General features: G+C 43.3%; 8 protein-coding genes across 8 annotated transcripts; 4 read left to right on the top strand and 4 right to left on the bottom strand.

The window, feature by feature from the left end:
• Nucleotides 1-815: 815 nt before the first annotated feature.
• Nucleotides 816-2,413, top strand: EAF02_001981 (uncharacterized protein; the record flags this gene model as incomplete). Its single annotated transcript, XM_038898029.1, has 8 exons — nucleotides 816-892; nucleotides 949-961; nucleotides 1,024-1,084; nucleotides 1,207-1,347; nucleotides 1,451-1,624; nucleotides 1,718-1,825; nucleotides 1,899-2,051; nucleotides 2,169-2,413. 8 exons carry the CDS (start codon nucleotides 816-818, stop codon nucleotides 2,411-2,413), a joined length of 972 nt encoding a protein of 323 aa, XP_038761721.1.
• Nucleotides 2,414-3,509: 1,096 nt separating this feature from the next.
• Nucleotides 3,510-6,470, bottom strand: EAF02_001982 (uncharacterized protein; the record flags this gene model as incomplete). The annotated part of the gene is made up of 1 exon (XM_038898030.1): nucleotides 3,510-6,470. The coding sequence occupies one exon, from the start codon at nucleotides 6,468-6,470 to the stop codon at nucleotides 3,510-3,512; it is 2,961 nt and encodes a 986-aa protein (XP_038761722.1).
• A 3,020-nt stretch (nucleotides 6,471-9,490) lies between these two features.
• Nucleotides 9,491-11,548, top strand: EAF02_001983 (uncharacterized protein). Its single transcript, XM_038898031.1, has 5 exons — nucleotides 9,491-9,597; nucleotides 9,693-9,850; nucleotides 9,903-10,532; nucleotides 10,584-10,771; nucleotides 10,819-11,548. Exons 1-5 carry the CDS (start codon nucleotides 9,567-9,569, stop codon nucleotides 11,165-11,167), a joined length of 1,356 nt encoding a protein of 451 aa, XP_038761723.1. The 5' UTR covers nucleotides 9,491-9,566; the 3' UTR covers nucleotides 11,168-11,548.
• Nucleotides 11,549-11,715: 167 nt separating this feature from the next.
• On the bottom strand, nucleotides 11,716-14,030 carry EAF02_001984 (uncharacterized protein). Its single transcript, XM_038898032.1, has 4 exons — nucleotides 13,483-14,030; nucleotides 13,071-13,387; nucleotides 12,797-13,016; nucleotides 11,716-12,744 (listed from the first exon to the last, which is right to left on the bottom strand). The coding sequence occupies exons 1-4, from the start codon at nucleotides 13,870-13,872 to the stop codon at nucleotides 11,749-11,751; spliced, it is 1,923 nt and encodes a 640-aa protein (XP_038761724.1). The 5' UTR covers nucleotides 13,873-14,030; the 3' UTR covers nucleotides 11,716-11,748.
• A 1,092-nt stretch (nucleotides 14,031-15,122) lies between these two features.
• Nucleotides 15,123-16,417, top strand: EAF02_001985 (uncharacterized protein; the record flags this gene model as incomplete). Its single annotated transcript, XM_038898033.1, has 3 exons — nucleotides 15,123-15,992; nucleotides 16,048-16,135; nucleotides 16,199-16,417. 2 exons carry the CDS (start codon nucleotides 15,123-15,125, stop codon nucleotides 16,117-16,119), a joined length of 942 nt encoding a protein of 313 aa, XP_038761725.1. The 3' UTR covers nucleotides 16,120-16,135; nucleotides 16,199-16,417.
• Nucleotides 16,418-16,644: 227 nt separating this feature from the next.
• EAF02_001986 (uncharacterized protein) lies at nucleotides 16,645-17,748 on the bottom strand (the record flags this gene model as incomplete). The annotated part of the gene is made up of 2 exons (XM_038898034.1): nucleotides 16,645-17,271; nucleotides 17,343-17,748. The coding sequence occupies 2 exons, from the start codon at nucleotides 17,746-17,748 to the stop codon at nucleotides 16,964-16,966; spliced, it is 714 nt and encodes a 237-aa protein (XP_038761726.1). The 3' UTR covers nucleotides 16,645-16,963.
• A 1,752-nt stretch (nucleotides 17,749-19,500) lies between these two features.
• EAF02_001987 (uncharacterized protein) lies at nucleotides 19,501-23,091 on the top strand (the record flags this gene model as incomplete). Its single annotated transcript, XM_038898035.1, has 4 exons — nucleotides 19,501-19,588; nucleotides 19,667-22,239; nucleotides 22,297-22,340; nucleotides 22,395-23,091. The coding sequence occupies 4 exons, from the start codon at nucleotides 19,501-19,503 to the stop codon at nucleotides 23,089-23,091; spliced, it is 3,402 nt and encodes a 1,133-aa protein (XP_038761727.1).
• Nucleotides 23,092-24,528: 1,437 nt separating this feature from the next.
• Nucleotides 24,529-25,656, bottom strand: EAF02_001988 (uncharacterized protein; the record flags this gene model as incomplete). Its single annotated transcript, XM_038898036.1, has 4 exons — nucleotides 24,529-24,690; nucleotides 24,745-25,070; nucleotides 25,120-25,321; nucleotides 25,372-25,656. 4 exons carry the CDS (start codon nucleotides 25,654-25,656, stop codon nucleotides 24,529-24,531), a joined length of 975 nt encoding a protein of 324 aa, XP_038761728.1.
• Nucleotides 25,657-25,927: the final 271 nt, after the last annotated feature.

Here is a 25,927-nt window from a genome sequence, read left to right on the forward strand (position 1 = left end):
TCGGAACATTTGGAGATGGATTTGCCGATGTCTACGAGTATTTCATATTTGTCTTTTGGAGTGATGAAGGGGTTGATGAGTCGGTCTACTATGGTTTTGTTCGAGATGGCAACGTAAAGTATATCTTCATTCTTTACCAAATGTACCTATCTATCATGTAACAACTTTCTATCTTTTACAGCATCATTTTCACACACAATATATAATATATAAATATCACAAGGTAATCCAGTCCACAGCAAGACGTGTGTGCATGAACACATAAATGCAAATGCATATAGCAATATCACCCAAACCCCTGCTATAAAAACATGACAATATATACGTACCAATCAATCAATAGTGACTCGCATTCAGGCAATATCCTTTGGTGCATATTGAGAATGACGCTCAAACTACTCCACCTGTTCCCGTGCGATTTTCTTTTCCTCAAAAGAGTACATATGTACAGCCAACTTACCAGAAACCAGATTTTGAAATGTGGATGTGAGCATAATAAGGATGATGAGATATCTCGTATAGATCAGGTATACATTACATACACTTACTACAGCACTTACTACAGTATAGAAAAACAGTTTTGTTGTTTTGGAGTTTGAGCATATATTGATTTGATTTCTCTGGAATATCTTTCGAAGTTGGTGGAAGAAGATTTACCTATTCACTTATTACAAGGTAATCTTACGTTTGTATCCTGGCCTTCATTCACAAGATACGGTTCTCTTGGATTTCAAAAGGACGGCGATTTTTGTTGGACTACAACTTGCATTCAACACATACATTTCTTTTGATCAACGACGATCATCCAGTACAAAATGTTTTCTATACCGTCAATACCATATAGAAAGGAACCCCTTCCTCCATACTGGGGCACGATCAACTCGCAAACAAAGTAAGTATATCTTCCTACTACCATTTTCTCTCGTTCACCATACTAATATCGAACAGTTTCTGCGAAGAGGTATAGAGATTCTCTATTTCATGATGAAATAAATCATGTACCAGGCAACTGATGGAAATCAGGATCATATCATAACTACATACATCGCCGAGTTTATAAATACACTCACGAATATCACATACCGTATATTCTTCCCTCTTCTCGTCCCGTTTCTCGTATTCCGCCATCATATCTTCCCACGTGTTTAATCACGAGATTCAGTTTTACATCAACCGATCGAGTGCTGATACTTCAACGATACATAGTTTACTACGCCTACAAAGGTATCCGCGCGAATTCCAACCGTCAAGATGCCATCTTGCGGAATCTTCCCTATCTCGGACTCGCAGCAGTAGGCATCCTCAGTGCTCTGTTCCACGCAACTAATAAAGACTGGACACAATGGTGTATGTGTAACCTATCTCTCTTTTCCCTTGTCAAGCAAATTCAATCCTCTATAATCTTAACCTGATACCTTTCCATATGGATGTTTATACTAATAAATCTTAGTCGACGACACCTCCATGTTGATCGCCACATCTACTGTCGTCCATCGAGTTTTCACATATGACAAGTCTCTCAGATATACAGTTGTAACCGGAGTATCTTTATTTGTCTTTATGGTTGCATTTGTAGCCTGGCACTGTATTACTGACGAAACTCTAATGCATCCCGTACTTTTTGGTAAGTTAAGACTTCTCTCGATTTCCGTCCCCTTTTCCCGTGTAATCAACAACCCTAAGATTAGGCAACAAGCAGCTGACGAATCCTAAATAGGTATCGAAATCGCGTTTGTAGGCATCAAGACGCGCAGTATCATCAATCTCCGCGTGGCAGATGTAGAGGTGCAGAAACAGGTGAAGAAACTCGTCACATATGGAGGTGGTATGTAGATTCTCATCATGCTCCCTTCTCACATCACATGATCTTCTTCCAGAATTCTAACTAACACATTCAGTAATCTTCGTATCTGGTTTCATTCTCTGGAATATAGATAATCAATTTTGTGAATCTCTCACCGATACAAAACATTCGTTGGGAATGCCTTGGTCATTTGTACTGGAATTACATGGCTGGTGGCATATTTTGACAGGAATCGGTGCTTATATCTGTATGTCCATTTTCCTTCCATCTTTATTCTTCAAATCTCCCAAGCTAGCAAGTCCACCGAGCATTCAAACAACAAAATAAAGTATGCAGCACACAATTCTAACAACAGAGAAAATAGTCATAGCACTAGTCGAATACCTCACCTCCGAAGAAGCAGGCCAAGAACTGGGCAAAAGCTTCGCATGGCCCGTAGGTTTAATTTTAGCAGGCCGCAAGAGCACAGGAAAAAATTGGGACATGGGAAATGCAAGATTCGAGGGGGAGAAAGGAAGAAATGCGGATGTGTTTTCGCATGGATTTGGAAATGGACATTTGCATGCGAATGGAAAGATACATGCGCATGAGAGGAATAAGAGCGAGTAGATGATTCAATGATTAGATGAAAAGATGAGTAGAGGAAACATGGGGGTTTTGTATGTATAGGCGCGCAATTGATAGGATAGGAAATTGGGCTTGTGGACGGGAACTCGCGAATTTGGGATCGTTGATGCGTGCGTGACAGGCGGACTATCTTTTTGTGGGGGAGAGGGTGGGGGAGAGAGAGATGCACAGGTGCATTTCAGCATGAATAGGCTCGTGTGGTAGGGGGAAAGGGGCCATAGGAGATGCGAAATGCTATACTAGATAGACCTTAGGAGCATATCCCACATCTCATATCTCACATCCAGAATCCCAGATCTAGAATCTAGAAAATATACTGGTTATCGTGTCTTGTAGCATTCATTTCATGTGCAGTTAAAAGAAACCACAAGATCAGATCCAAACACCAAACGCCAACACCAAAATACTCGCGCAACCAACCAATCACCCACCCATTCAATTACTCGCTCTAAATTCACATTCCCCCCCCCTCCAAAAAGAATGAGTGAAAATTTCCATATCCTATTTTGTGTTTCAATCTACATGTAAAATAGCTTATCATGCCATGCCTGCGTATAAAATCCGTGCTCTATTCTTCAATATTCTTCAATATTCTGTCCAATTTGAATCTTCCGCTTTTAATCTTAGTTCTCTTTATATTCAGCTTTATTCGTCTCTTGTTTGTCCTCTTTATTGGCTCTTCTTCATTTGCTGTTCTTAAGCGACTCTCTTTTAACGACGCTCCTTTAATACCTCTCCTTCATTCAAAATACCTTCCCTTCCATCTGCCTCCAAAACTATGCTTCTCAAATATACTTTTACTATCCATCCATCCATCCAATATCCATCCAAAGAAAAGACCACCAGCCCTTATAAATCCTCAAGAACCAGAAAGTAGAACCAAATTAAAAGATCATACACAAATCCAAACAAACACCAATGCACCAACCCCCCTACTCCACGCTACGCTCCAAGGCTCAAAAACAGCAATGAAAGAAATTCCATATTCTGTGTGTCAAATAACAAATCAACATATATCCACTCCTCATCTCGTCTCTACTATATCGTCGGATCATACTCATCGAATATGTTTTATATTCTACCCAAGTTCATCCTCGAAATCTTCATCAACATGAATTTGAAAAACGGCCCCTTTAATGTATCTCCCAACAGGTTGCGTGCTAGGATATTCAGATGGAGTATCGCTATCATCACTATCCTCTCCTTCAATGACTTCTGGTTCTCGTGGAAGAAGATCAGCTGTTGTCATTTTGATTGTTGATTGTGAATCCTCCTTGGGAATATCCTCAACCATGCCTCCCCATACATCATAAAGTTGCTGTTCCTCATCAGATGCATCATTGGCGAATGGTTCAAAATCGCTCAATGCGTTATCATCATAGCCTTCATCCATATTGATATCATTATAAGTCGCGTTACCAAACGCATCTTCCTGCGTTTGAAAACTCCGTGTACGGGAATTTGCTTCAACATAAGGTGCATTGCTATAAGGCGTAGCGTACGCGGATGGAGTGACACCTCTCTTACAGTCTACAACTTCTTGCGACGTAGATATCCCCGGACTTGAGGGACCAATACTCCATGCATCACGTGGACGATTTGGTGATTTTGATGTACGGCGACGCTTTAGGCTAGAGGATTTTTGAAGGGGAGACGATTGTGGTTCACGATCGAAAGAGCCAATTCGGCGTTTTCCCATTTGAGCCGTGATAAGTGGGGCAAGTGCGGACATGGAAGCCGTACGAAGAGGTTTATATGGATAACGGTCTTGTTTGACAGGAGACGACCCTGGTACTCTGGAATGTGCAACTGAAGATGGAGTTGAAGACTCCATAGGTGTGTCAACAGCAGAATATTCGTCTGATGGGGAACTAGGCTCGATCTCAGCATCCTCTGCCTCCTGGGATAATCGAATACTCAAAGATGTAGTGAATGATGCGTCATCCCCAGCCAGATCGAGGCGCTCATCCCACGCCCAGCATGTTTCAGCAGCATCAGCCTCTGGTGTATGGCTTTCCACAACATTTTCATCGTGAACTCGAGGTAGCAGACGTAACTTTTGCCAAGTCCATCTTGCCGAGCGATTGATATGATGTTGAAGATAGCTATCCGCTTGTGTGACATAGAGCCTCCGCATACTCTTTGTGCGCATTGCCACACTTGAAGAAAGAAATGGCACGGTCCACAATGCAGGAGTGACCATTTCTGAAGGATCTAGAAATCGTAGAACCGACGTTTTATGTAACTTCCTCAGTGGTATCCAAGCAGCGCGTAGTCCAAGATAGTTGTCCAAGGATTTAGGAATCCGAGGTGGCATATGTTTGGACGATGAGAAAACATCTTCAGATAACTTTTTGGGAAGATCTCCGAAGGCTGACATCAGGGCTACTTGTACATCTCGAGCATCGGGGCCTTTGATTTGCACCACCTTCACTAAACCTCTGCTCTTCAAGCGTTCATTGATCGTAGTGGTAGCACCACACGCTTTCGGCATCAAGAGATCATCGTCTGCATTGCTTTTCTTCAACATCTTCTCCCAGGACATAGAATAACCTTGATCGCAAAGAGATGCTTGCGCAGCAGCCAAGACGTTTTGTTGAGTTTGAGTCCAATCTTCAGATGCGCAACTATTAGCCCTTGAGCGTTTAGATACTGCGTGATTTGTAGACCAAATTCCCATCATCTGGGGTCCATATGGTAAGAATACGACTTCAATCTCCCATGGTCGATCCCATGATGGTGGAAGAGTAGCTTCTATCTGAGTGAGTCTATCTTCAAGCTTTTCCACACGTGAAGTAAGACCAGAGCGGCCCCTAGCATTCGCTGAGAGAGCAGAGGATGTCTTGGTTGCCTGAGAATCGAAAGACTCATTCAGGTTTCTATTAGTACCTATACTGCTCTCGTCAGCTGCAGCATTAATCTTTTCGAGCTCTTCTACTCTATTCTCAAGCTCATTGATACGTTCACCATGATCATCAATCTCTCCTTGGAGCTCCTCAAACCCAGTGTTCGAGAATGATGTATTCTCAAGAGCATCGATTCTATCCTCATGGTTGCGCTTGGTATTTGGAAAATCTGTTATGATATCACGAAGTCTGGGGACAAGGTGCTTATCGGCCTCATCGAAATTAGCTATGAGATCCATGAGAATATCCTCTTGATCACTGAGTCCAGGTCTAATCTGAGAAGCCTGGATAGACGGCGATCTATTGGAGCGTAGAGGTAAAGTAGCAGCTTGAGGCTTGATATTAATATTTGCCAGCGTTTTATTCATAGCTTGCTCATCTGGGACACCTTGAAATGCGAAATCCTTGGTTGCTTGCAGACTTGGTGTCGTTGTCAATACCTCGGTAGGACTTTCAAGAAATGTTCGACCGTCAGAGGTTTTATAAGCCTGTATAGGTCGTCCCTTACCTGTTTGCACAGCTTGCAATTGCGTGTTGAGTCGAGGAACATGACTCAAGGTATTGAGCCCCAGGCCAAAGAAAGGCCGCCTAGCCTGGCTCGAACTCATTGAAGCAGTCTCTGAGGGCAAGAAGCACTGCGATGGAATTGGCGGGAGTTCCTCTGGTCCGGTTTCAGATTGTACAAGCCGGCTCCATTCGAGAGTTTCCTGGATACTTCGGCGGGCGGGTTCCAGATTGTCATTTTCAGGTCCGTTGAGATTCTTGGGAGTAGTTGGCTGACGGTTCACTTGAGCCATAGGAGTATTAGACTCCAAATTGAGTCCCGAGACATTACTTAAAGCTCGTGATCGCTGGTCCTCTGTTGGCTGTGAAGATTTACGACCATGAAAACAAAGATGATGTCCGCATGCGCAGACTTCCGCTCTCGGCAACCCTCCATTCTCTAATATTGCGCTGGCCGTCGAATTCTGAGGTTGCGCCCAGAATTCATAACATCCACATTTTGTTCCGAAATTCAGGTCCGTATAATTACAGGCTCCACCCAATCGTGTTCTCCCAATTGTATTATTAACACTGTTGCTTCTATATTGGTCTGGTGTATCGGGGACCGTCGCTGTGTGAGAGGCAGCCATGGGAAGATAGTTGCCAGAAAGGAAGAAGTAGGAAGCGTCGCATCGAAGAAATTAGAGGGCGGGGGTTCGTAAGTTTAGATCGCGATAAGAAATACTTTTCGAGGTGCCAGCCTTATTAAATTGCAAATTGCAAATGGCAATAAACGCGACGGATTCGAAGAGTTCAATATTTGAGCAGAGCAGAGCACAGCAGAGATGGGACTCGAGGTTTAAATAAAATGTCCAAGAAAATCAAGGCGCGCTGAAGTGAAAGGTATGGCTGTCGACGCGTCGCAATCAATAAATTTCAGTGCATGTCAAGGGTTATCTGTGCCCCCATTAATTAATATTTGTATCGCCTTGGCAATCAGAAAGATAAGATTGACAACTGACTTGATGGTTCGTCGCATGGAGGTACTGACTATAGATGGATCGATTCACAAAGCCAGCAAACATATGCATAACAGAGAAAGAAAGTGGAAATAACTAGGAAACTCGTTGATTGAAGTACGAGAGGGAAGAAGGAAAGGCAGCAGGAAATTTTGAAGATGGTACGCAAGTTTATTACTAGGTTGGCAAGTAATAAGTATGTAGGTAGGAATTTAGGAAGTTTGGTCCGACACATAACACTTCGTAGGTACTCGTAGAAATCAATAGCCATCGGTGTGTGGGGTAAAGAGAGAGAAAAAGGAACGCAAGAGGAAGTACGAGAATAAATTGATGAATTGAATTAGAAGACCTAACAGTTTCGTCAACCAATTCCGTTTCCTGCAGAGTCATATCAGATCCTTAGAGCTTGCAGTCTGCATATATGGCGTCTTGATGTACCATAAATCCAATTAATATCCAAGCCCAAGATTGCTACTTTCAGCCATTGTTAACACAATGCAAAGTTTTTGATAAACGCTTGCACGCCTTACTTTTCTTCGAAGGCTCGGGGCGCATTCCCCGGATCATCTAATTGGTGGTATTGCATGCAGTTCATAAGCAAGGGAGGGATTATTCAATGTAGGTAGGTACGAGGTATGTTTAGCTTGCTTGCCTCGTCGCCGCTTAGAACTGTAGAAAAACTTCATGCAGGTGATTGGTTGAGGTTCTATTTTCAGATCTCGGGAATAGCTTCAAATGGCAACTTCTACGGTGAACGCATTCGTATAGTTACATTTGATCGGCATGGGCACAGTAGTAGTCAGTATGCTGCTAATTACGTTATTCAAGCTTCTCAGCGTGACTCTCTTCGCAAGCATTCATAAATCCTATTGAAAATTCTGGTACTTTGTACCTATTATGTACCATGACATTCCTCGAACATGATAATAATTAAAGAAATCAAAACTTCAACCATCAGTGCCGTCCTACTAAATCTAAAGCATTCGCCTTCGCAATCGTATCCCAAGCCAAACAGATAAAATTCAACCCCTCTAACTTAGATCAGTCGACCCTCAATCTCATCCATCCTCGCCACAATTTATTAGCATTTTATAGCGTAAACCCCCTTACCCCATATACTACCAAATCTGGCAATGCATCAACCAACCAAGCTTCGGTATAATTAGTATAGAAAGGAATGACTGATCACCCACTCGCCAGTGGCATGGCCTTATTTCTCTCTCTCTCTCGGTGGATTGTTCTCATTCTCAGCAGTACAAATAGCGGCCGTATAAATAATCGGAGGCGGTATGATTTTTACCGTCTCGAATACGAAGCATTCCTAATCGTTGGTAGTTGAGCGCTTTCTCTTGCATCGATGATTCCATTGTATCCTTGTCTCATACCCATGGAGAGGACTTCAGTATAGTAACTAATGATAAAGACTAGATCCATACCGATGACAGTGAAACTATAGTCATTGACTATGAGTTTAACATGACTGTCGACGTTGCCATTCACATCAAGAATTCGATATGATCCAAGATCTCACCAGCATCTACAGCCTTGAATGTTCATCTCTATCCATTCTTTAGACATTCAAAATCCACATGATCTCGAAATACCCATATAGCTTCAAATACCAGAAAAATTGAATATGAACAAACTTGAGCAAGAAAATACTCAAAGGAGATGAGAGAATAGAAAAGAAGACCTGCTTACAACGCAATCCAGCACCGCTTTCTTCAGGCCATTGTAAAGATGACTGACCATATTGTCCCTCGAGTTTGCAACACTGGTACCCAGTGAGACTGAGAAGTCTTCCTTGCTAAGTTATAAAATAGAACCATTCGAGCTTCACAATGTGAGTTGATCTGGAAGTTTTCGGTGGTCGCTGTGGACTTCAATAGAATCCATCTGATAATCTTCAAACTTTGCCAGTACAACATGCCGGGTATACTTTCGCAGATCGAACAAAAAGGCTTCTGATTTTCCATTCTTCTAGTGACGAAAAGGTAATCTCATTTGGTAATCATTCTTGTTGGTTGACTTCCCTTGAAAGCTTTTTAGCACTGGCTGTAATGCTCGACGCAAGAAACGTGAAAATTCTGGAAACATCCTAGAACAAAGCATTGAAGATATAACCAAAGGTAGCAAAGTCGCACGAGATGATAAATTTTCTTGATGGGTTGAGAAAATGAAACGGTATACAAAAGGAAACGAGCAATTTGACTACTGGACCAGGGACAGAAAGTCGAACGTTGGGAAATCGAGATTTGGCTCAGATTTACCTTTGATTCGATAATCACATACTTCCATGCAACCCAAATAAATCTATTAATAATCCGACAGAAATATCGTCGTCGCATTGCATTGAATCAATGCTATATTTGCACGCGGATGTCGGCATTCGATATGCAATGAGGTTCAATGGCATCCCCGGAAAAGCTGTCCATCCAATCACACACTCGTTCATTCCAATCTGCCAAGATGGTTAAATAGTCGCAGTGTTTCCTGTCTCTGAGATGGTAGGCTGATGCGGGATCTTATAGGTTAATGATCACGGCGGCTAGAAGACAAATATTACACTTCAGCGGCAAAAAAAGGTGTTGGCCATAGATATGTTCCATTGTCCCATATATTGAAGTAAGGATAACTTGATCCTTCATCTCTTCATGGTTGTTGTAGCTTCATCTCCTTTTTGAGAAATCAAACATACGAAAAAATATCTAGAGAATTAAATAAGTTATGGTTCGAATGATTTTGGGAACGACAGCGGGTATGTACCAAAGAAATGCTGGGGCTTCGCTTCGGGGTTGTTAGGCCCGAGCGCCTTCCCAACGGGATAGAGTGACGCTGACAGCTTCTGAAAAGTATCGCTAGTTCTCTCGATAGTCAATGCCATATCAACAACTGCAGCAGGATTTGTTGCAGATGATACGAGCGTCACATTTGCTCTCAACATACCGGAGAAAAATACAAACAATGATCTATATTTCAGCATATCAGGTCCGAGCAGCTGCTCCTGGATAGTAAGTTCGAAATTCAAATGTGCAAATTGTTCCATCTAATCGCATGAAAAAGGCTGTTGGCATGGGATCAAACAAGATGAAAGATTCCCTTATGTTTATGATATATGCCGATTCCACCGGAAAGAATGTAACTCTCAGTCCTCGGATAGCTTCCGGGGAGAATGAACCATCGCATACCACAGATATCGTGGTAGAATCTCTTGCTGGCACGGGAATTTCCAACGACACTTTCACTTGGAATGGGAGATGTCTAAACTGTACCTCGTGGAAAGGAGGATCTTTAGGCCCGACAACAAATCAAAACGCAACGTTCATATGGGCAAATGGACCGCCCGGAACCCTGAAGTCAAACTCATTACACGCCGACGTCAAGAGACATGATTCTTATGGGGTTTTTTCCATGGATTTATCGAAAGCGGTGGGTACATCAGGTGTACCTGCGGTTCCAACTTCGAATTCTAAAGGCACGATCCAAATCTCTGAGAAAGGGGACAGCACCATCTCATCCGCTGCTCATGCTGTTTTGATGGTCCTAGTATTTGTTGGACTTTTACCATTGGGTATAGTCATTTTGAGATTTCTGAATAGCCCCAGGTGGCATGCTCTCAACCAAACCATATCTCTTGCAATTGCACTTATAGGCGTTGGATTAGGCGCGAAGCTGGGCACACTTTACAATCGGGTATGATAGATTGCCTCTGTCCCTAACGATCATTCTCTAACATCATTACAGACGAAAGGTTTCAAATCTGGGCATCAAATATTTGGCCTTATCATTATCATAGCCATGATCGGACAATGGATTCTTGGCTTTCTTCACCATCGAATGTACAAGAAAACCTCGGCCACAACCAAATTTGCCCCTATACATGTTTGGCTAGGTCGCGTTATTATCCCTGCTGGAATCATAAACGCTTTCATGTAAGTCTCCTCTCATCACCCATGTATCAAATCTAACACAAACCCAGTGGTTTCCCCCTCGCCCTCAACCCCAAATTCGACTGGGCACTTCTAGTCTGCACCCTTCTCATGGTCATCATCTGCGCCCCCGTTCTCTTCTGGGGCTACAAACGTCGCCAAGCAAAGAAAATCGAAGATATCACAGGGGAAGTAGAAGGCTACGAAGCAGAGCCGTGGAGAAATCCACAGGCACAGTATGATATTGGTCTTAACCATATGAATATGAATATGAACTCCAATCTTGGGGTACCTCCACCTTACCATGCGGGAGGACATCAGCAGCAGATTTCTCAGCAAAGGATACCGGGCCAGTCGTCGCATAATTTGCCGGTGCAACAGGGGACGCAGTTTGTTTGAGGATTGAAATCGATTCGAGAATCGACACACGGCGTTGTGTTCTATTGAAAAGGGCGAAGATCAATTGGGGTGATATAGGGAATATTAAATATGGTAAACAAGACACATGGAGTGTTTAAGGGTCTAAGGAATGACAGTTATGTGGCAAAGGGTTAAAATTTCGGGATACCGAGGAAATATAATCAAGCATAATGACGGCGTTTGGTTTGGGTCATGAGTCGCGGAGGAAACGGGATACGCATCAAGGATTCGTGTAAGGCCTGGTTGCCAACATAAAATAGGGTGTTATTTTGGGGTATTTGGACATATCTCTTTGAGAATACATTGGAACACTGTACACTTGATATCTCACACTGTCGAACCTTCAGAGCATTTGAGGTCTCGAAATGATACACTAAAACAACTCACACTAGCGACAAAATTCATTTTGAACATGCAAAAAGGCAATTGGCATTTATCATGTTTTTTTTTGACTATGTATCTCCAAAATCACAGTAGATCAATTCCACTTTCTATGTGTATTTTTCATATCATCACACCATATGATACCCTCCCTTAAATCCTTTCACGCCCATCAAAAATTAAACATTAAACCCCAACTCCCTATTCCTAACCCTCGCCTCCTCCTCCGCCTCCCTATCTCCCTCCAAAATAATCTCATGTCCATCTCCCTCCCTCACAAACGTACTCGCCAAACAAGTCACTCCTGCCATTCCCGCCAAAACCCAAAACACAAGTCCTACATATCCATGACTTAATCCTACTCCATAAAGATAACCGCCCAGAGCAGGTCCTACGGTTCTCGCCGCACTACTGGCCGTTTGTCCGATTCCGTGAATAGTACCGAGAACAGAGGGATGTGGCGAACAATTGTTGATGAGGATTGTGGTTGCTGGGCCGGCGAAAGTACGAGAGATGGTTTGGATGAGGAGGACGAAGGTTAGAGAGATCCAGATTATGGGACCGGTCTTTTGGGATGGGGGTGGAGAGGAGGATGGGATCAGAGAAAGGAAGGGGGCGAGAGTATAGGCGATTGGGAAGCCGTAGAGGAAAATGCGCCAGCTGCGGACGGTGCCTAGGCGAGTATTTACTATAGGATATAAGAATAGCTGCATAGTGATACCAATCATGCCTAGAATAGACATGGCGAGACCAACGTCGCGGGGTGGAAGACCAATGCCGCCGGTGAATTTGAAAGGTGGATGTGGGGTGTAGTCTGCAGGAAGAGACTTGGAAGGTTGCGAAGGATTGTACACAGAGGTGCTGAGGAATGAGTACCAGATACTCTGAAAAGTTCCCATCGAAAATGCTAGTAAGGCATGAGAGACTAAAGTGCATACCACATTATATGTGAAAATTTGACGGAAAGGTAGCCGATTCGTATATCGAGGAGCAACTCGCTTCGGAGATTTAGGGGTAATTGGCGTAGGTCCAATGGTTGGCGAAGAAGCACCGCTTGAAATAGCAGTATACTCACCCTTACTGGAGGTTCCTATTCGAAGACGACGGAAGAAATGCTTAACAGCTCGGCCGGCATTGATGCCCCAATCTTCTTTATGGGCATACAGTTCATGTGTCTATATTGGTTAGTAGAGCTTTACTTCACGCAGAGGCAATGAGAATACTTACTTCTTCTAAAGCAAATATGACTGCAAGACATGCGGAGGCAAGAAACAAGGCACTAAGCAAGTTCGGAGGTGCATATGGATACTTTTCTAACCATTTGATACCTCCGAACACACTTGGGTAACTTCCTGCTGGGTCGGCCGAGATACCACCTAAGATTGGTCCAATGATGGTTCCAACATTACCACACATGGGCAATATTAAGAAAGCACGGCTCTGATATCTAGACACTGTTAGTGGTCTGTATATTCAGAGACAGAAGATGTAAAAGTCTCACTTCTTTTCCTTGACAATCTCGCTAATCATGGTTCTCATCACACCCACATTTCCATTGAGTGCACCACCGATCATTCTGAATATCAATGCTTGCCAAAAGTTCTGTGCAAATCCAAAACCCAAACAAGAAATTGCAGTACCACTCAGACCTATCAAGAGAACTCTCTTTCTACCTGATCGATCTGAAAATCTTCCCCATAACATAGCAGTAGTCAACTGGGCCAAGGCAAATGACCCGGCCATAATACCTGCCTGTGATGCAATGGTTGAATCTGGTAGTGAGGGATCAAAAGATTTTAATTGGTAGAATAAATAGCTCTTTACATATGTTAGTGTCTTGTAACATTTTGAGAATTTATAATTGGAAAATGGAATCACATTTCAGTGCTCTCGAGATTGAAATCAGAACTTACTCTCAAACTTGTCTGTACAAGGGGCTCGGATAACCTTGCGCAGGTAAGAATAGCTAATTGTCTCTTATGCGGCAAACTACCCCAAGCTACAGGTCCCTCCTTTTCCGGCTCTGTAGCTGGGATTTCGATTTGTAGATCTTCATTGTTCTCTTCTTCTATAACAGATTCTCGTCGTTGTAAAGGGCGTTTTCCGTGTACTTGCTCTCCAGTTTTGATTGGTGCGTATGCATTGGTTCGCGATACAGTACCGTAAGAAATTCCACCATCGTTATTAGCATTTATAAATGTCTCCTCATTGGCTTCTTCTCCTACTGGATGTCTTCTTCTGTTCCGTGATTGATCTTTCGGGTCATCCGAATTATTTGAATTTTTAGAATTATTGCTAGACATTTTTTGCAGTTGACTCCGGGAGGATCAGGTGAGCGGCGCATACAAAAGCAACAAGGGTTTTCAAGGTGGTGCAGTATTACTCAGGGTATTCCCAGGCCTTATAAACAAACTTCCAAAATTCGTGAAGATGGTCAAGACCTGCAACAGACCCAACACCAACAGAGAAAAGTCTTATATAGTAAAAAGAGGGTTGACCGCCAGTACAGCTGCGTCCAAGGGCCCTTTAAATAAAACATTCCCACAATGTCCCCGGATCAAGATATCCGTAATGATTTATTCTATCCAAGGTTTGATTGGTTGGTGGTGAATTGGTGAATATTGCGCTATGAGGCCCGGTACCGAAAATTCTGTCATTGAGAAAATGCTTGACGTACGCATTTATTACACAGCCACAAAGGGCCTTTGATACTATTGAGATGAGAATATGGTGTATACCTAGGTAGCATTTGTCGTCTTCATCGTCAAACATGTGTTTGCTACTTCTACGAAAGCAAGGAAGACGTTGCAGGAACTTCCGCAACTTGGATTCCTGCGTGGTAAAATCATAACATGATGGACTCGTAAAATATCGACGCATTGCTGGTAAATAACACTAGCAAAGTTGGGTATATTACCATTTTCAATATAGTTATTGAATTGTAGCCTCGGGAGAGTATGATTTATCCAGAGTCTATAATTTTCCAAGTGTGACAATCTTAATCCACTGCACCTCGTTTGGAAATTCTTGAAGGGCTGAGAATTATGGGCGATAGCATTGTGTTGTGATTCAATGTCAAATCCCAAGTTTGGGCAGTGATTTCACAGTATCACAAGTTACTTGTCTGTCAGTTTGAAATCTGAATGCCTCAAAAAGGAAAGGAATATGGCAACAGGCAAGCGAGTTAGGCAGATTCAGTTCTGGGAAGGCGCGGAGCACGATGTTTAGTCGTCCAGGTTCAACCGCACTTTCCCAACATAGCAAATCCCCGTTTACGGCCGTTGAAGGAACGACTTGTATATACTAGTTATGTGTCTACCTATGACGTTTGTACATGCCTTCGTATGTTACTTCAGCATCGGGGCCGATTCTTGTGTTGCACCTGCCTTTTGAATATCTGGAAATTTCTTCAATTACCTAGAGTTCATGTTGCTCGTGTTCCGATTCTCGAAAATGGAGTTCTTTACATCATTCACCTGAGTCTTAAGTCTTAGCCATTCTTACAACCTCTTTCAAGTCTGTGACCAGTGCGGTTCGGCTCAACAACTACTTGATGCTCATCGATCTAGTTAGATGGTCAATTGAGAAAACGTCTCCTTCACATTCCCCATCTGTCATCGCCATCATGCCAAATAAAAAGCACAAAAAGCCTTTCCATGTGTACGAGGATCATGACGCCACTAAACCAGAATACTGTACTGGCGGTTTTCTCTGCTCCCTCTGTTTCAAAGACAGTACAACTCTAGGACCTTGCACTGCATGCTGTAAAGGATGTCCAAACTGTGGTACCCTACTCAGTGAATCGTTGAAACAAGAACAAGGCGCATTAACTGAAGATGAGGTTTTGCATCTCACCAAGTCCGAATCAACAACAAATTCGCTATTGCAGATCCCATCTAACGGTGAAAGTCTAACTACTAAAGCCAGTAGTCAATCTATTAGCACCAGAGATGCAACTAAATCATCATCATCTCCACCATCTTATATCTGTGAACACGGGGTCCCTCCAGACAATGGGAATCAAACATACACCCCTACGACTCCTATTCGATCCCAATACGTTTCTAAAAACAACAGCCCAGCTTTGCATGGTCATCATAGTGAATTCCACTCGCCCATCAGCCAACAACAACGCAGTCCATATGTTTCCCCACGCACCATGCCAAATCACCAGTCTTTCCGCAACAGCAAGAGCCTATCTTTGACTGGCAGCCAAGATTCGCTAATACCAATTTCACCAGCGGGAACACACACCGGCCAACATCGCAGCCCGAAAGCATCTCAATACGGTGTTCGAACACATGCTGATAAGTTAAGAGCTGCATTAGCATGCCCAGTCGATGAACTTCCTCAGATAAAGTATAAGCATTCGAAGAGGACTCCTTTGAGGAAGAAGATAGGCTTGCTTTTGAGAAGAGTCCGGGTAAAATGAAGTGCCGATCCAATGCACCAAGACAAGCACTGACTTTCCCTCGTAGTACAAGTTTGAGAAGCCCTTGGTTACGAGCAACCATCAGTTGATTAAGAGCAGTGATGATGATTTGAAGTAGTCGAGGGATCAAGAATGTAAGTTTATGTGTTTCTCTCCACAAGCGATTTAAAGATCCATATCGCTAATATCAACTCTAGGTAAATGATAACCTGCGCCAGAAAATAAAGGCAAAAATATCTTGGGGCAACAGAAAATGTACTGTTTACAGCGAATATTTTGGTGGAGCTTTGTCGAAGAAAGAATATTGTGTATGATATACCCAACCAGCGTTTAAGTTTTAATGATAATATCAATTGCACATTGATCTTCTTTGGGGCGTAATTGTGGTTTATGGTGCGTAATAGGCTGGCTATATGTAAATCTCATTTCACTTACTAGCTAGACAGGTCATGATATTGCGCTGCACGAAACAATACAAGATCACATTCTCAAATGCAGCACTGGAAAGTAAAGAATTAAGATGACTGGTGACTATCGCCCCTATACATATCACTGAATAAAGTCACGGTACTGGGGTGGAAATACACATGAAATATACAGGGAAAGTTTGTATAATGATTGATATCAGTCCGGTGACTCCAGTCAAGACTTCAGTATGAATTGATTTCAAAGCCTATTCGTGTCTACAAATATATCCTCGATCATCCTGAACGCCAGCAATGCTACGCTTTTGAGTTTCTGTACTTCGTTTCATAACTTCGATGACTTTCACATCTTCATCCCCATAAGTCTTGAATCAATCAATATTCCTTCAGATCACCCTCCTTGCCCCTAATCCTGTGCTCGGTAGCGTCCGAATCCCAAGTATTCATGATATTCGTCTTGGAATTTTGATCCTCCGCCTTTACTCTTCCCAGGGCTTCATTTGCAAACCCCCTTGAATCTGCCAGTATCATCCTCGTCTATAACAACTTCAATTTCCCAGTAATCTGATCAATAACACTCTTTGGCGCAGGACCAATTCCCAAAACAGTATGACTCCCACTCGCAATTTGAGTTCTACCCGCATCCGCAATCTGCTCGGCCACAACCCCCAAACTAATAGCCTGCGCCTGTAAGATCTGCAATTCATCTTCAGACTTTACTTGCAGCGCGACCTTTGCCTGACCTTCCCGTTCCCAGCGGCGTAGAATCAATGCATTGGCGGGTTGGCGCGAGATAGTTTTGTAGCAGGCGAGTGTGGCGTGGGAACATTGTGCAGCGATTTTTCCTAGAGAGTGGGTTGTTAGATCGTAATGTATCTCAATGTTGTAGATAGCTGGAATAGAATCAAAAACACACCTTTCGTCATGCCCAAATCCGTTCTCACAACCAAGACCAATTTACATTCTTCTCCGGTGTCCACAGGTCCGCCTTCACTCTTCTCCTTCTTCTCCTTGTTCTTCTTCTCACTCTTTTTCGTAGTATCGTTCTGTGTTACACGTAACCCATCTCGTTTATCAGCTTCTAACCCATTGGACCAGTTGGGCGCATGGTCTAATATAGACGCATCGATATCTTCCTCCTCGCTTTCTTCCTCATCGTCGTAATGCGCGATTCCTCGTTCCTTGGGTTTCCGTGGCATGAAAGGAATTGGGAAGAATCCAAGACTAGACGCAATTCCAATCATATATCCACTGAGACCGGCTATGATGGCGGTGCCGATTAGCATGGCCGTGGGAGTGGGTGGTGCACGCATATCTGCCATGATTTCTCTGAAAACTTTCCGATCGGAAAGCTGTTTGCTGAATAAAGAGACAGCTGCAAATTCCCAGATGCAAGGAAATTTGGATGAAGTTAAGCTGCAGGGATTATTTTTGTGGAAGTCTCGGTAGCTCTCTCTGCCATGTCTTACCTCGATACGTTGTCTCGTTGTCAAGCTCTCAAGAATTTTCAGCCTTAAACATCAGGGGACACGTTCTAGAACCTCGAAAAAGCTTGGGATTGTCACATTCTGAAAGCCTCATAATTCAACAAACAATTCGGCGCACCAATTCCGTCCCCCGTATTGCCTGGACTTTCGGGGCTTCAAAGTTGAGATGTGCAACAAATTAATTGGGAAATGAAAGTTCGTCCGGGATTGTTCGATCTAGATGTGCATGAGGGCCGTGAATCTGGTTTTCAAGGCTGCCAATTCGTTCTTTTGTTTATATTGCTTCTTTTCTGCTTCTTGTTTAGAGGTTCATATCATATGTGTGATTGGGATTTCAATCATGATACTGCTTTAGCAATTGATGAAGATTTAAATACGAAAAGTACTCGGAATATGTATTGCGGAGATCCGATGGAGTACAATTGAACGGGAAGACAAGGCCTTCGTGTAACAAGGTCTATTCTCGTAAGAGTACGACTTCAATTGACTGGGAAACCGGTCATACTCCCCAAGTTGATTTATGACACTTTTAGCTGGAGGAGTGGATGACAAAATGAGAACCTCATTGTGGGAAATGTGTTCAAGCATTGATTCCGCATATATGATGAGAGAGCAGCCTCGATTCTCACGTCTATTTCATATATTCAGACATCGTATCGTCTTCGAATTCAAATATCAGTATACAGTTACATTGAGGGTAATGGGGGTTCATTCTTCCACCCTCATCGTGGGAACAATGGGGCCTGAATGCATGTCGTCTCAATTAGCCTGATATCTATTTTAGCCTCATTTTCTTCTTCTACTTTCAGCAACCATGCTGGATATTTCATCTTGTTTCCTAGGAGTAATTCTCTTTATTTTGGTTGTTGCTTTCGATACAGCCTGACCAAGAAAGTTCTACAGTACTATGATCATCTTTGAAAGCTTTTTGTTATCCATCATCATCTGGGGATACAAAGGTAGATCATGAATCTTTTGGAGAACTTCTTTTACTCAAATGAGTAGGTATTCATAGGCAACAAAACTATAGAGTGCAGGTGGGATGATCATTTATCACAAGATTCATAACAATTTTTATCTATGAGCACTCTATGAGCAACAAGACAATGCCATCTAGTGATGTTAGATGAGATAGTGTAACTGTCCCGACCAATTCTAACAACCATCATGTTTCACCTCACAATGACCAGACAACATATTCACGTTTATTGCCTTATCTGAATAGTAATAACTTTGTTTTTTCCTGCTTTTGTCATTGCAATATAAACTCCTTATGTAGATGATTCAGATACCCTGCTTTCAGGATGATGTGGTCTAAGTATGAGCAATTCGCGGGACTAGTTCACAACAAAGCAGCTAAAACATATATTGAAAGCTGCCTTTCCATCAAATCTATGATTGAAGAATGTTCAATTTGCCGCATTGATCGAATAGAAGCAACTGGACTTGGATATCGTAATCGATCGCCCAAAATTAAGGAGGCTGTATCATCCAGAAGCAACCTGCACGGCAAGTTTGTTTGACCTGCTACCTACTGGCATAATTCAATTTCATTCAATAGCATTTCTCTAGGCTTTGAAAGCGGCAATGGATCAGGCAATAGTTATCGATGATGATGTTGCTGTTGTCATGATTGAAGATGACGACAGAGATGAGGTGGTGATTCTGGAACGAGGTAGGTTAGCCCGGCCTAGTTCTGCTTGCTCTTGTCCTCTTGTCTCACAGGTATATCTATGCTAATACCTCGCAAAAGCTCCCAGTATATCCCCAACGTACTTTTCAAACGCCGACATCATAAATCGAGCTTCAAGTCCAAATACCAGAGAACACCTCACAGGAGCAACCCTTAGATCCCAATTCGATAACTCTCCTGCTCCTGACCATTCAGCTTATTTTCCTTTCATTGACTTGACGACTCCTGTGGTATTCAGTACCACGAAACCCAAAGAGAGCAATAGCCCTGGAGATAAAGTTTGCAGTCTCTCAACTAGTCTTCCAAGCTTCATACTCCAAGACGAGGGGTACGAATCGTCAAGGCCCCGGGATATCGCTGCTGAAGCAACAGCCGATCAGGAAACATCACAAGATCGGATTCGTCTCTCAAGACAACCGGGTACTAAAGAAGGCTCTTCCAGCTCTCGCAGCGAAATGGTTGCCAATTCTCGGAACATGTCTCATACTCATTCTGTACCTCAGCATCGGTCTTCCAATGCAAGTTTGATCTCAATTTCAGATGAAGAGGACGGAGACGAAGAGAAAACGTCTACCGCCCAAGATATGAACTCGCACACAGATAACAACGCCGTTATAATCGAAGACAGCGATGACTTCGAATTCAAGCTTGAATCCCAACTCCTAGAGAAACCCGAGTTCGAGTTCTTGCGCGCTGTTAGTGTGAGTGAAAAGTCGAAACCCCAGCCGAAACTCAAAGTCTTTCCATTACGCAATCCTCCAATTGCCAGTCCTTATTTCGAATGCGAAACTTATTTGCACGGAAAGCTCATGTTAAGACCGGCGAAAACTGTAGAGCTGGAGGATGGCGATTTTATTTGCATTAAGCACATTGTGAAGTACGTCAAGCCTGAAGACATTCGTGACCTTAGTCTTGACAACACCCAAAATGCTTTCATCACTATTCGGGGATTCCGATTACAAAGATGCAAGTTTCTCAATGGCATGCTGGAAAAGAAGATGAATGAAGTTTGTCTATGTTACGAAATTGACCTAGATGACCCACGGGCACCAGAAGAGCAGAGTCTTGTCGAAGTACCTTTGAGCTCTGTGAAAACTCTACGTAGTCTTCGTTGGACCAATCATAACTACCCAAAGCATCGCAACCTGAATCGTGATGCTACCTGGACCGATGGAGACACATACAACAAAGGGGGGCTTACTGTGCGCTGGAAATACACTTGCAAATATGCATCAGCTTCAGCTAGAGAAAAGAACATATATGCAGAGAGAACTCTAGAACGGATCACGGAGGAATGGTTGTCATCAGTACATCAAAGCGCGCAATCATATCTGGCCTCAAACACCCAACTTCGAACCGAATGGCGTGGCGAAACGGTTCCTGGTGGTACTTATATACCAGAATGCTATGATATTGATGGAGAAGAGACAGCAGGCGAAGTTCAACAACCTCGAAATTCTGCCGTGGTCGAGGATGCGGAAAGTCTTTCAGAAAAATTCATAATCGTCGACGAGGATAGCGATGACGATTGTGCTTCCTCACCTGCAAGATCCCAACAATATGAGGTAGGTGGAATTCAAACCAAACGCAAGTCAGATTTCTCGTCCTCTTCGGATCGAGATAGCGACCAAGAAGACAACAAACCAGCGAAAAGAGCCCGCCAAGTTCCCGAGGACGATATCGAACAGATTAGGCAGCGTTTAGGTCGGATTAAGCTTGCGTTCAACGGTAAAGAATATGTCAAGCACTCTTACAATATCGGGACATCATCAGAGACGGTTCCAAAAAGTGAACCCGAAAGCAAGTTGACCTCTACACAACAAATTCGTGACACGGGAAGACTAGCTAGAGGCTCTCGATCCAACAGAGGTGCTCGAACAAGATTGAGGGGTCGCTTGACTTTACCGAGAAGAAGTGCCCCTAACACTCGAGGTCCCTATCCTGAGGCTAGTATTCCACTGCCCTCCTTCCCAGCTCCATCTCCAAAAATTCCTCCTCAAATCGAGATATCTTCATCCGAGTTAGCCTCTCCACCACCTAGCGGAATTGTCGACCTATTGTCTCACCCTTCCCGATCTTCCTCGATGGTTTTGGTGCACAGCTCAAGACCGCCCTCTCTGAAAGAACCACTCGCCCTGGCTCCTGGACAAACCTTTACTTACGGCGATGCATTCTGTGGAGCAGGCGGTACCACGCGTGGTGCAGTCATGGCAGGTCTCCGCGTAAAATGGGGATTCGACTTCGATCAGCACGCCTGCACAACATGGCGTCTCAATTTTCCCGGCACGACTTGCTACGAGATATCATCAGAACGCTTCGTTTCTCTAGCTACTCCTTCTCCATGTTCTTCAAACATCCCTAATGACGTCAAAGTTGATATTCTTCATCTTTCACCTCCGTGTCAATATTTCTCACCTGCGCATACCGTTGAGGGTAAGAATGATGAGATGAATACTGCGAGTTTGTTTGCTGTGGCTGCGGTAATCAAAGTTGCGAAACCCAGGGTTGTAACGTTGGAACAGACGTTTGGGATTTTATATCCGAGGTTTAGAGGATATTTTTCGAGTTTGATTTGTATGTTCACTAGTTGTGGGTTTTCGTTGAGGTGGGCGATCGTGCCTTTGGCTCAATGGGTAAGTTCCTCCTGTTTTCTACGCTTAGCGAGCTCAATTTGTTGACTAATGATTTAGGGGCTTCCGCAAAGACGATTCCGTTTGATTATTATCGCATCATGGTGAGTTTCCTTAGGAAGTATTCCATTCTTACAGTTTAACTAACAGCCTCTTAGCCCAGGCGAGCCCCTTCCCCCCATGCCACCACCAACGCACTCCCCACCCCACTCACCTCCCTCTTCTCTCCACAAAACCGGGCCTTTCAAAACCGTCTCCCAAACTCTCCGCGAAATTCCCGAATCGGCAGCAAACCACTCACCCCACCTTCTTCCAGAAAAAGATCTCAAACCATATAATGCCCACGCGATTCTTCCACGCACAATGACGACCAGTGGTGGTGATAACTGGCATCCGAGCGGAAAACGAGGATTTACTGATCGAGAATTCGCTTGTTTACAAGGGTTTCCGTTAGAGCATAAGTTCGGACAGAATGGGATTAAGAGACAAATTGGGAATGCGGTGCCGCCGGTTGTGGCAAAGGTGTTGTTTGAGGGGATTAGAAGGTTTATGGAGGGGACAGATGGGGTTGTGAGGGATGAGGGGAATGGAGATGGAGATGGAGATGGAGATGAGAACCGGGATGGGGATGGGAATGGGGAGGTGGACGATAAGATGGATATTTGCGAAGATATCGACATGGACAGAGTGCACATTGATGATAGTGATCATCAAGTAGAGGTCGTGGATCTTATTGACGAAGCGGACGATACGGATTCAGAAACAAAAGCTAGGAGTGTGTTAAGCGAAGAAAGTGATGACGAGATTGAAATTGTTGGGGTCGCAGAAGTGGGAAAGCATATTGTTATTGACTAGGTAACTAATTAGTTGCGAATCTCAACTTGAGATGAGAGTACAAGACGTGGGAAGGCGTTTTCAAATTGCATAGATTAATATTGTTTGTCACACACCATCTGGTCATGCTTTACAAGGTGAAAATCGGACTAGTCAAGATATTACAGTGCCTAGATCGAGCAATGAGGAACTCCTAGCAAAGCCTGATAAGTTAGAAGTCATCTTTGAAATGATTCCTCCGAAATTTGCACATGACTGCAGACGTCTCTGACATATTGTTTCAACTGAGTATTCTACAATTGTCCACTATATGTCTTACCCCGCAGTCGCGAAAAGCACAACTATTGCTATAGCGATGTCACTAATTTTTTCAGCTTATTAGATAGCAGGGGTAGCTACTGTTGTCCTGCGATTTCACCGTCTATTTTTGATGAAGTATGTCATTATTGCGGCAGTATGCGCATTGACTCCATATATATGCAGGAGGCATAGATATTTTCCAATAACATGATACCGAGAATTATGCAAGACCTTTCAACTGGTGAGATCCATACCGAGTAAGTGAAACTCAAGCCGATACTGGGCGAGGTAAAGCTGGAAAGCAATTTCTTATTCTATACCACCCTCCTTCCATGCCCATTCTAGATAGGTAAACTGCGAATCGATCAGACAATCAGCCTCGGACAATCAGCCCCCAGAGAAGCATTTCGTTCCTTTCTTTTACAGATAACATAAATTCTCCTCGCCACATGTGTCAGATGTCCATGGCAGCTAGTCACTTGAATGATAGTAGCTAAATATTCAGCGTTTCTGATAGTTGTACCATTACTAAGCTGCTTCGTTGGAGCACACTCTAGGCGAAAAGGAGAGACACAATGAAGAATTGAAAAAGAATTCTATCTCAGTAACATAAAATTTAATTTTAATACCTTTTACAACGTATAAAATACTAAAAAGTCCTTTAGATATCATTGCGATTAGTGCGTGTCGGGCCGGGGTCTCAAAGTCAACGAGCTCGCTACTCCAATATGCTCATCTGTCTGAAAATACACGTCGAATTTGGACGGGAAACACCTCTCAAGACCTCTATTCGATTTGAGCATCTACAAGACGATCAAGACGGCAGCATCACTTGATGTTCTGACCTAGACTAACAATGTGATTTACCACTCAACAGTTTACTGATAGCTCAAAAGTTTACCGCATCAACAATAAAATTACATCAGTAAAGACCATTAACAACCATCACTAATTGATATCGATGCTAGTAAACAGTAATATAACAACTTGTATTGGGTATTTTGAAACTTGTATTCTTACATATTTGCCTCGTCATGCCAGCCCAGCCTTTTCACCAGAAACCCATTTGTACCATCCAGTAGCGATCCAATATCCTTGATCTCGCTAGTGTCATTCTATACGCCAACGCAGTACTGATTCCATTTCCGAGCCACTGACTCACGCTCTTGTAAGTCCCCACATGAAGATCAATTGTACAGGGTATGAGTAGATAAAGAGAAATTGTGTCCTTCGGCTCTTCTGCGATCGCGCAACTGTTTGCATGGTTCCTCGCTCATCAGTTGTATTTTCAGGAAGTAAAACGTATTTTAAGGATCGTAGCTGGTACATCTGTCAGAGGCACGGAAAAGAATAACATTTAGGGGGGAAACATACCAGAAACAAAGCGTTGGCGAGGAACGTGTAACTGAAAACAGTCCACCCAATCCAACCGCCAGTTCCTTTTCCGCCGTTGATGATCTCACTGACGACTAAAGTGGCAATAACTCCAACGAACTTATATCCTGAGTAGGCGACCAAATCAAGCAGCTGGGACTCGTTGGAAATTGATAGGAGATAACATCCAAGCTTCAATCCCAGAATTTCAATAAACACGATAAAAAATGCCCATCCTGCCGTTGATCCAAGAAGTTCTGGTTGAAAAGCTCCTCTGAGGCCGGCCAACAGTGTGGAAAGGAGGATATAAGTTACAAGTGCCATTACTGTGAAGAGGTCAATTTATGGAGTTTGCGCGCGGGCAATTAATCATACCTGGAATATACATATCTGGACTATTGAGATCATCTCTAGGAGGTAGAAACCACCCCTCTTGACCACTGGGACCAATCGATTGTTTCCTTGACCAAGGCTTGTGTCTCCATGGGAATAGGACTAAAAATAGCTTGTTGACCACATATCCATTCGAGACATTGAAGTAATGTTTCAGCGCCGAAACATTGACATATCGATTGAACTATCTAACTGTCAGAACTTCGTCTTCAATATGTATCCTCATATACTAACATTCTGTTCCACATATTCTGTTCCATGTTTTAAAGCTGTTTGTCCAACTTGGAATCCCATTTGCGCCGTAGGATCATTTATAAAGTCTCCATATGCGCCGAATGCACCAGCAGTCCCTGGAGCTTGTGGTTGGTAGGGGTTTCCATAGCCTGATTGATGCTGTTGTTGTGGCATTGGGGGAGGTGGTGATCGTAGCTGAGGGACTGTAGAGACATGTTGAGGTACTGGGTGGTGAAGAGGGGGAGAGTTGGCTGGAGGGAAGTTCCCATAATTTGATCTTTGCATATTGACGGTCCGATAGAAGTAGACGAATAGCGTCTGCTGCGATTAATAGTATGAGAAGTGGAATAATAAGGGGGTGGAAAGTGGTATAACTATCATACAATAAGTAAGAATCGCGCCTAGGTCGAACACATTTCCATTAAGCATTGAGCTTCGGGTGGCTGCTATAAGCATATAGGGCGGCCGCTTTATCAGTCGACGTTTATCGTCTTATCGGTGATGCTTGGCACAATTATTCTGCGTGCTTTAGAAGAAAGTGTCCATATTAATCCAT

Source organism: Botrytis sinoallii (genome assembly GCF_014898435.1).
Source record: "Botrytis sinoallii strain Bc 23 chromosome Unknown BSIN_003, whole genome shotgun sequence".
NCBI lineage: Eukaryota > Fungi > Ascomycota > Leotiomycetes > Helotiales > Sclerotiniaceae > Botrytis > Botrytis sinoallii.

What these genes read in the sequence shown, in the direction of transcription:
- EAF02_001983 (XM_038898031.1), top strand. Translation starts at nt 9,567, where the DNA reads ATGGTTCGAATGATTTTGGGAACGACAGCGG. An exon ending in GATTTTGGGAACGACAGCGG is followed by an intron (nt 9,598 to 9,692) that starts GTATGTACCAAA and finishes GCTTCTGAAAAG; the next exon opens with TATCGCTAGTTCTCTCGATA. An exon ending in TGGGCACACTTTACAATCGG is followed by an intron (nt 10,533 to 10,583) that starts GTATGATAGATT and finishes ACATCATTACAG; the next exon opens with ACGAAAGGTTTCAAATCTGG.
- EAF02_001984 (XM_038898032.1), bottom strand. Translation starts at nt 13,872, where the DNA reads ATGTCTAGCAATAATTCTAAAAATTCAAATAATTCGGATGACCCGAAA. An exon ending in GAGATTGTCAAGGAAAAGAA is followed by an intron (nt 13,017 to 13,070) that starts GTGAGACTTTTA and finishes AACAGTGTCTAG; the next exon opens with ATATCAGAGCCGTGCTTTCT. An exon ending in TCATATTTGCTTTAGAAGAA is followed by an intron (nt 12,745 to 12,796) that starts GTAAGTATTCTC and finishes TAACCAATATAG; the next exon opens with ACACATGAACTGTATGCCCA.